Source organism: Podarcis vaucheri, assembly GCF_965113315.1.
Source record: "Podarcis vaucheri genome assembly, chromosome: 2".
Classification (NCBI taxonomy): Eukaryota; Metazoa; Chordata; class Lepidosauria; order Squamata; family Lacertidae; genus Podarcis; species Podarcis vaucheri.
Window position 1 is genome coordinate 129,001,025 of NC_138760.1, and position 9,423 is coordinate 129,010,447.

The following is a 9,423-nucleotide window of genomic DNA, read 5'->3' on the forward strand; positions in this document are numbered from 1 at the left end:
AGGTTAAGGGGTGATATGATAGCCATGTTCAAATATATAAAAGGATGTCACATAGAGGAGGGAGAAAGGTTGTTTTCTGCTGCTCCAGAGAAGCGGACACGGAGCAATGGCTCCAAACTACAAGAAAGAAGATTCCACCTAAACCTTAGGAAGAACTTCCTGACAGTAAGAGCTGTTTGACAGTGGAATTTGCTGCCAAGGAGTGTGGTGGAGTCTCCTGCTTTGGCGGTCTTTAAGCAGAGGCTTGACAACCATATGTCAGGAGTGCTCTGATGGTGTTTCCTGCTTGGCAGGGGGTTGGACTCGATGGCGCTTGTGGTCTCTTCCAACTCTATGATTCTATGATTCTATGAGCGCTGCAACCCCAGAGTCGTCCGCGACTGGACCTAATGGTTAGGGGTCCCTTTACCTTTTAGCACCCATCATCCGACGATCACAGGGCACAGCTCACAACATAAAAATACAAAACAAGAACACAATGTCTCAGTAATTGTTAGTGAGCTGGTTCGTCAAAACCCGTTTGAAAGTCTGCTATGTCACGGGACCAGAGATTCTCAGAGGACTGGAGTAAATATTTGAACTATTTGAAAAGCAATTGTAAAAAACAGATTACGCTAGTAGGACTGCAAGAAGTTTTGTAAGGAGGATTATGCGAAATGTTGCAGGGAAGATTATGAAGAGAGTTATTGGTTAAGGACAATTAAAAGTAATAGAGAAATTAAGAAATGTAGATTAAGTGATAAAGACTGAAAAATCTTCAGATGCGGTGGATGGAAGTCCAAAAACATTGTATAAAATAAAAAAGTATGGGATATGATTTTCGGAAATTATTTGTAAAACTCAATAAAAAAAATTTATTTTTTATTTTTAAAAAAGAAAGTCTATGTCAACTGAATTGTTGACATGCTTGTTAAGACAAGGCTGAACATTGCACAAGACATGCTGGGATGTCTCCCACTAGCTTCCCCAGAATATTGGTTAAGCTAACTGGCCTATAATTTCCAGGATCCCCACTCCACACACACACACACCCAAGATGTTGAAGAAACCATATTTTATTCTCTCTCTTTCCAGGGCTTGTCGAGCTTCCAGGCCCTCTTGACCTTTGAGGAGGTGGCTGTGTTTTTCACGGAGGAGGAGTGGGCTCTGCTGGATCCGGGCCAAAGAGCTCTGCACAGGGAAATCATGGAGGAGAATTATGAGATGGTGGCCTCTCTAGGTAAACACCATGTGTTTTATTTCCATGACTGCTAGGTGCTGGAAGGTTTGAAATCTTTATTTGGGCACATTTGGGAGGCTGTTATGGAGATGGGGGTCTGGACCGTGTGCTCTGGATGTTTGGGGAGGCCCTTGATTTATATGCAGAAGGTGCTACATCAGGGGTCAGCAAACATTTTTTAGCAGGGGGCCGGTCCACTCTCCCTCAGACCTTGTGGGGGGCCGGACTATATTTTGGAAAAATAAAAAGAATGAATTCCTATGCCCCACAAATAACCCAGAGGTGCATTTTAAATAAAAGGACACATTCTACTCATGTAAAAACACGCAGATTCCCGGACCATCCGCGGGCTGGATTTAGAAGGCGATTGGGCTGGATCTGGCCCCCGGGCCTTAGTTTGCCTACCCATGTACTAGAAGGGTAAAGGATCAGGGAGCAACTGATAGGAAAGAAGACATTTCTCTGCCCCATATCCTGGAGATCCACTCCTAGTTTGAGTGGTCAGTGCTGGGCCTCAAAAGACAAAGAGTCTGACATGCAACTTCCTGTAGCCTTAGAGGGTTTTTGGATCATTGGATGCCAACACTTAAAATGTCTACACTTAACGTCTTATTTCGGCGCCTTTCAACGCCAACAAATTTAAGATCAAGATGAGGAAGAGTTTGGATTTGATATCCTGCTTTATCACTACCCGAAGGAGTCTCAAAGCGGCTAACATTCTCCTTTCCCTTCCTCCCCCACAACAAACACTCTGTGAGGTGAGTGGGGCTGAGAGACTTCAGAGAAATGTGACCGACCCAAGGTCACACAGCAGTTGCATGTGGAGGAGCGGGGAAGCAAACCCGGTTCACCAGATTACGAGACCACCGCTCTTAACCACTACACCACACTGGCTCTCACTACATCACCCCTAAATACATTGTCGTATGTTACAGGGCATACTAATTTGGAAAACCCTGTCAAACCCTTTTAATGAGTTGTATTTTTTAGGTCTGGAAAAGGTGGGATATAAAAAAAACTCCTTCCCAATTTATCCGTTGCATAACCGGTGCAAAAACATATTTCAATCAACCTGCCCCACTCCTTTCAATATATGAATTATAACACAGTCATAAACTGGAAATTATAATGAGGCTTGCAATCCCACAATGCTCATTTGAATGTTGTCTCTGAAGAAATGAAAAATACATTCTTCAGAGGGGGGGACATGTTTACAATGGGAGCATTAATGTGCAGTGTACCATTATTTCAGTTTCAGAGCTGTGATATTAGAGATATCTTTTTCCAACTGCTGCCACCATGAATCAATTGCAAATCCATTCTCACAACACTGAAAAGTGTAATTTTGGGGGGGATATACCACTGAATCACTTTTGGAGGAGAAGGAAGGGTGATTTTTAAAAAATATTGTGTGATAAAATTGTGTGATAAAAGCATTGGGGTTTGTTAAATTCTCCAGTATCATTTCGAAAAGGTAGATCACACTGAGCTTCAGATCCAGTGATCACATTTCCACAAGTGCCAGACTGATCCTGCTGTGACCATACAGCCCTGTCCTATCTGTGGCGCAGGAATTATAATATCAAAATTATCCCTCTTTTTTCGGCTTGAGGTCATAAGCAATGGCTCAGTTTGGATTGGCTGAATAGTTTGAGTTCCAAAGTAACTAGTCTCTTCTGTCTCCTTTGCAGAATTGGACCTCAGTTCCTGTTGGGAAGAAGGAGAAGCTCCGTTCATTCATGATCCCAAAGAAGTGGTGGTATCCATAGGTATCTTAGATGTCTTACGGGGCATTTTGGGGGGAGGATTTTTCCATTCCTGTGTAATATCATCCAGGGCAGATAGACCCAGTGGGACTTAGAGGGGGATCAGACAAATTCATGGATGAGAAAGCTCCTAAAGGCTACTTGTTATGGTGACCATGTGCTTAATACCTCTTGAATCAGGACAACAACAGCAGAAGAAGACTGTTAGCTATACTACGGTAGTGGTCAAACTTGGCCCTCCAGCTGTTTTGGGACTACAATTCCCATCATCTCTGGCCACTGGTCCTGTTAACTAGGGATGATGGGAGCTGTAGTCCAAAAACAGCTGGAGGGCCAAGTTTGGCCACCACTACTCTACTAGATAGGTTTTTGGCTTGATCCTGTGGGACTCTTCTTATAAAGATGTCTTCCAGCTTGCGGTTTCCCTTCCACATGTTGAGATATTCCCCATATTTAGAAATATGGCTTGGCTTCCACCATGCCTGTTCACAAATGCCAGGTGGATCCTGCTAGATCTACAAGCCCTGCCCTATGCATTGGCAGAAGATCTAAGAACACGCCTTTCTCTGCCATTTTTTATCCCTTGAAATTCACACATGAAATTCTTTCTCTGCCTCCCCCCCCCACCAGATGATTGGCAGAACGATGGGAATTACAGGGACTCATCTGTGGTGTCTTCAGAAACAATTATGCATGAAGCAGGAAAAAATAAGTTCGAAACACAAAAGGAACCCGAAACACATGAAGGAAACAAGTCAAAGAATGGGAGGAAGAAATCCTTGATTTTTCAGGGTATCAGCGTCCAAGAACTCCTGATACTACAAGAAGATCCAAAAGACAAAAACAAGAAAACATGTCCAGACTGTGGGAAAACATTTAGATATGAATCGTATTTGAATAGGCATCACAGAATTCATACAGGAGAGAAACCATTTAAATGCACCGAGTGTGGGAAGACCTTTATACGGCATTCTCACCTTATTCGTCATCAGAGAACACATACAGGTGAGAAGCCATTTCCATGCACAGAGTGCGGGAAGAGCTTCAGTTTCAGTAGTAGCCTTACTGAACATCAAAGAACCCACACAGGGGAAACGCCATTTAAATGCAAGGAATGTGGGAAGCGTTTCAGGCACAGCAGTAGTCTTACCATACATCGAAGAACCCATACTGGTAAAAAGCCATTTCAGTGCATGGAATGTGGAAAGAGCTTCACCGACAGAAGTAGCCTTACTTCACATGAAAGAACCCACACAGGAGAGAAACCGTTCCAGTGCAGGGAGTGTGGAAAGAGCTTCAGACAGCACAACCACCTTATTAATCATCAGAGAATCCACACCGGGGAGAAACCGTTTAAATGCAAGGAGTGTGGAAAGAGCTTCATTCAGAATATTCACCTTACTTTGCACCAGATAACTCACAGGGGAGAAACCTTTTAATTGCATGGAGCAGTGGTTTTCAACCAGTGTGGCGTGGCACCCTGGGGTGCCTTGAATGAAGGTCAGGGGTGCTATGGGCAACACCTGCCTCTGTCCCTCTTTCCTTCCCTCTGTCCTCTCATGCCCTCTCACGTCTACCTCCCCAAGGCTCGCATGGCTGTTCATTACAGCAGCCATGGGTACAAGCTCTGCAGGCGAATGGTGCCTCTGGGGCTGGCTAGGGGGTGCTAGGTGCCAGGAGCTGAGGTGGCCTTGGGGTAAGCAAGCAAGCAGGAGACAGAGCCCAGTCTTCCAGCCCTTGCTGTTAGGAATGAACAGACAAGTCCAAGGCCCGTGTGGGGGCAGTGTGATTTATCTTAACAGCCATGATGAAACAGAAACATTTTCCTCCAGCACCATCTCACTCCAGAGCAGCCTGCTGAAATGGGTTTAATTCTGCCCAGTTTGTTGGGTATGGTTCCCCCCCCCCCATAAATTGGGGAAAATCCTTTGCCAATACAGTCATACCTCGTGTTACTTTTGCTTCATGATACGTTTTTTCAGGTTGCGTCCCGCAGCGACCCACAAGTACCGGAAAGGGTTACTTCTGGGTTTTGTTGCTCGCGCATGAGCAGAAGCGCAAAATGACGTCACATGCATGAACAGAAGCGGCGAATCGCAATCCACACATGCGCAGACATGCTGCTGCGGGTTGCGTTCTGCTCATGTTGCGAACAGGCCTCCGGAACGGCTCCCGTTCGCAACCAGAGGTACCACTGTATAAAAGATTCTATATTTTGCGCTCTCCTCTTTGACTCTCATTAAGAGGTTCTTTAATTCCTCCTCACTTTCTGCCATCAAAGTTGTGTCATCTGCATATCTGAGGCTGTTGATATTTCTTCCGGCAATCTTAATTCCGGCTTGGGATTCATCCAGCCCAGCCTTTCGCATGATGAATTCTGCATATAAGTTGAATAAGCAGGGGGACAATATACAGCCTTGTCATACTCCTTTCCCAATTTTGAACCAATCAGTTGTTCCATACCCAGTTCTAACTGTAGCTTCTTGTCCCACATAGAGATTTCTCAGGAGACAGATAAGGTGGTCAGGCACTCCCATTTCTTTAAGAACCGCCCATACTTTGCTGTGGTCCAAGCAGTCAAAGGCTTTTGCGTACTCTTAGGCATAGATAGTCACAAAAACCAGAAGTTGCCTGTTCCTGCTTTGTTAATGAATAATTATAATTATAATTATAATTATAATAATTTATTATTTATACCCCGCCCTTCTGGCTGGGTTTCCCCAGCCACTCTGGGCGGCTTCCAACAAAACACTAAAATACGATAACCTATTATACATTAAAAGCTTCCCTAAACAGGGCTGCCTTCAGATGCCTTCTAAAAGTTTGGTAGTTATTTTTCTCTTTGACATCTGGTGGGAGGGCGTTCCACAGGGCGGGTGCCACTACCGAGAAGGCCCTCTGCCTGGTTCCCTGTAACTTGGCTTCTCGCAGTGAGAATGAAAGGTTATGAGTCACAGTTGGTGCCACCAACAGACTAGAAGCTAATGAGAAACAAATAAAAAATACACTGGTACCTCGGGTTAAGTACTTAATTCATTCCGGAGGTCTGTTCTTAACCTGAAACTGTTCTTAACCTGAAGCACCACTTTAGCTAATGGGGTCGGAGCACGATTTCTGTTCTCATCCTGAAGCAAAGTTCTTAATCCGAGGTACTATTTCTGAGTTAGCGGAGTCTGTAACCTGAAGCGTCTATAACCTGAAGCGTATGTAACCCGAGGTGCCACTGTAACGTAAAGATGAGAAACAGAGATGGTGAAAGAGGATAATGGCAACACAGTTCTTCACCTCTGATATTGAGGATGGAGGAAGTTCATGAAATTCTAATTGGGTTCAGATAGGCTCAAAAATATGCCACGGACATTTCCTAATATTTTGGAGAATACTTAGGCTTATTTCTGAGCCCCTTCTTAGTAAATGCAAGAGCTCAGCCTGGTTCAGGGTCACTTGAGTGGTCCCAGGTGATATTTCACATTGTTGCCATGGCGAACTGTGACATTATCTGCAGAGTGTTTATGAGGCAACAAAGAACCTGGTCAGTATCTGTCATGTGAGTTGCAGGCTGTTCTAGCTCTACTTGACCAGAAAGACAGGGAATGAGGATCCCCACAGCTCAGGATTCTTCCCCAGGATATGGTCCCAGCCCAGGATTAAAGCCAAAGGGGAGAACAGGTAGGAGAATCTGTTCCTGATCTTCCTGAGAGCACATCTGTCTGAGAGACCCAGCATCCAACCTTCGTCTTGGACCTAATGCATTTGCTAGACAGCAGCTAGGACAAGTCCTAGCCATAGCTGTCAACGTTTCCCTTTTTTAAAGGGAAATTCCCTTATTCCGAATAGGATTCCTCGCAAGAAAAGGGAAAAGTTGACTGCTATGGTCCTAGCAGAGTGAGACAAATTTTGGGCAGGTTGTCCACAGCTCATTCAGTTGAACGAGCAGGAGTAGGAATGGCATGCCACACTTTGAAGTAAAAGTAATACCCAACTCTCAGACTCCCTTTTAGGGATTCCTCCAAGTCCCAGCACATTCGCTTATTTCTGAGTCCAACGGGTAGGACCCTAAGTCCCGACAGGTGGGGAGAGGGACCCTCCTTTTTACAGGATTCCTGTTGTCTTAAACGGTCTACTTTGGCAAGACTCACCACTTGGCTTCCTGCCCAGAATCCCTTTGGTCTCTGTGGGTCTACTCCATTCTTCGTAAAAGGGATGCGCCAGTCAGTGGCGTAGCGTGGGTTGTCAGCACCCGGGGCAAGGCAAGTAATTTGCGCCCCCTAACCTGCCGCCGCTGCCAGCTGCTTCTTGCTGCTGCCTGGTCTGGTCTGGTGTGCTTCTCTCCCGCGCTCAGCGCTGCGCTGGGCAGCCGCTGCACTGTCCCTCCCCCAGATAGTCCCTCGTTCTCTCTCCGCACCGCACGCCTGGCACCCACCCTCTCCACAGTGGGCGGCGACCCAGCGGCTCGGATCGGATTCGCACAGCCAGCACTGCAGTGAGAGAGAGTGAGTGAGCCAGGTAGGGGCAGAGAGCTGAAAGTGCGAGCGCGCCCCCCCCAGATGTTGCGCCCGGTGCGGCTGGCCCCCCCTGCACCCCCACGCTACGCCACTGGCGCCAGTGCGAACACTGCCCTCTCTTGGTGGTGGTGGTGGTGGGGCAGCTCAGAGACCGGGGCAGCAGCAGCGTCTGCCCAGATGAACCCCATAGGTGTCCCCCCCCCCCCGGAAGAATTAATTGTGGACCTAAATTTTTTAAAGAAATACAAGCAATAAATTCAGAACAAAATGCCGAGTTAATTGCAAATCAGGTGATAACAGATGAATGCAAGATACAAAAAGGAACTAGACAAGGATGCCTGCCATCACTGCAGTTGTTTATTCTGGTCTTCGAAGTACTTGAAGGATCAGTGGGACTATCTGAAAAAGAAAGAGCATTTTTGGCAATACATTCATTTTTATCACTGCTATTTTTCCTAGTAGGGAAAGGTTCATTCTGCTCCACATTTCTGAATTCCTTTTTATCTCAGACCACACTGGATTTATGCAACCTTGGAGCCAAAGAAGTAAGTAACTATACAACCTTTAAAAGACATTTAAAGGCAGCTCTGTATACGAATATAATAATAATAATAATACTGGTTTTTAATGCTTTTATATATATTGGAAACTGCCCAGAGTGGCAGGGGAAACCCAATCAGATTGGTAGGGTGTATGCCCATATAATCCTGCCTGCCTGGATCTTGCAACCCAGATGGTAGGCTTTTTCAGTGCCCGTCAATAAATACAACTGGACTAGTAAGCAGACACAACAGGGACTTCTCAGTGGTGGCTCCACAATTCCTGTACAGATAATGGCTGACCCTGCGTCTCACATATGTAAACAGCTTTGTCAATTTCTAATTTTTTCTTTAAATTCAGGCTCAAATTTTTAATGATAAAAGCATAAATGAATGAACTAAGCAGTAGACATTCTGTTAAACTTTGCTTTTCTGTGGATTTTTGTATAAAACATTTAAGAGGGAAATGATTGTTTTTAAATCACATCCATTAAAGAGTTGCAAGTATATGTCTGAACATGCATGTCCAGCACTCACGTGTATTCATACACACATTGGATATTTTGCTAGAGTTATGACGTGCGTCGGTTTATGTGTTTGCCCTCAACCCCATGCCCACAAGAAGTAAAAGTAAAAAAGCAAAGGCGCTGTGGTCTAAACCACCAAAGCCTCTTGGGACTCAGCTATACAGCAGCAAATACAATGTTTTAAGTGCATTATACAAATGGGACACAAGATGGCGCTGGTGAGCTAATGGCAAATTCCATATTTTAAAAAAACTTCTTTAAAAAAAAGCATTTTCAGGGTGTCTTTTATATATATGCAGATTCAACCTTGGGCTGGCTGATCGCAAGGTCGGCGGTTCAAATCCACACAACGGGGTGAGCTCCTGTTGCTTTGTGCCAGCTCCTGCCAACCTAGCAGTTTGAAAGCATACCAGTGCAAGCACATAAATAGGTACCGCTATGGTGGGAAGGTAAATAGCATTTCCATGTGCTCTGGAACTCGTCACAGTGTCCTGCTGTGCCAGAAGCGGTTTGGTCCTGCTGGCCACATGACCAGGAAAGCTTTCTGCGGACAAACACCGGCTCCCTCAAGTCTGAAAAGTAAGATAAGTGCCACACCCCATAGTCTAATTTGGCTGGATTAATCATCCAGGGGTCCTTTACCTTTGTCCACAAGAAGTTATTACACAAAAGCAATAAAGAAAGCTTGGTCTGTTATACGAAACGAAAATGAAAGAATATAGTGGTACCTTGGTTTAAGAACAGTCCTGTTTACGAACGATTTGGTTTACGAACTCCACAAAACCGGAAATAGTGTCCCCATTTGCGAACTTTTACCTCGTTCCAAGAACGGAATCTGAACAATGGAAGAGCACCGGCAGCCAGAGG

The 9,423-nt window shown here is 45.2% G+C and overlaps 1 protein-coding gene across 5 annotated transcripts in view; it reads left to right on the top strand.

Annotated features, from left to right (window-relative positions):
- The window catches only part of LOC309527293 (uncharacterized protein), a 54,349-nt gene that overhangs the window by 26,453 nt on the left and 18,473 nt on the right, over nucleotides 1–9,423 (top strand). For 4 of the 5 annotated variants that reach the window (XM_082214002.1, XM_082214001.1, XM_082214000.1 and 1 more), the window contains one exon: nucleotides 1,075–1,219. In XM_082214002.1, coding sequence (XP_082070128.1) covers nucleotides 1,075–1,219 — 145 coding nt within the window. Of the gene's footprint in view, nucleotides 1–1,074; nucleotides 1,220–7,652; nucleotides 8,036–9,423 lie in introns of those variants that run through there. The other variant, XM_082214005.1, reaches the window with a different exon arrangement.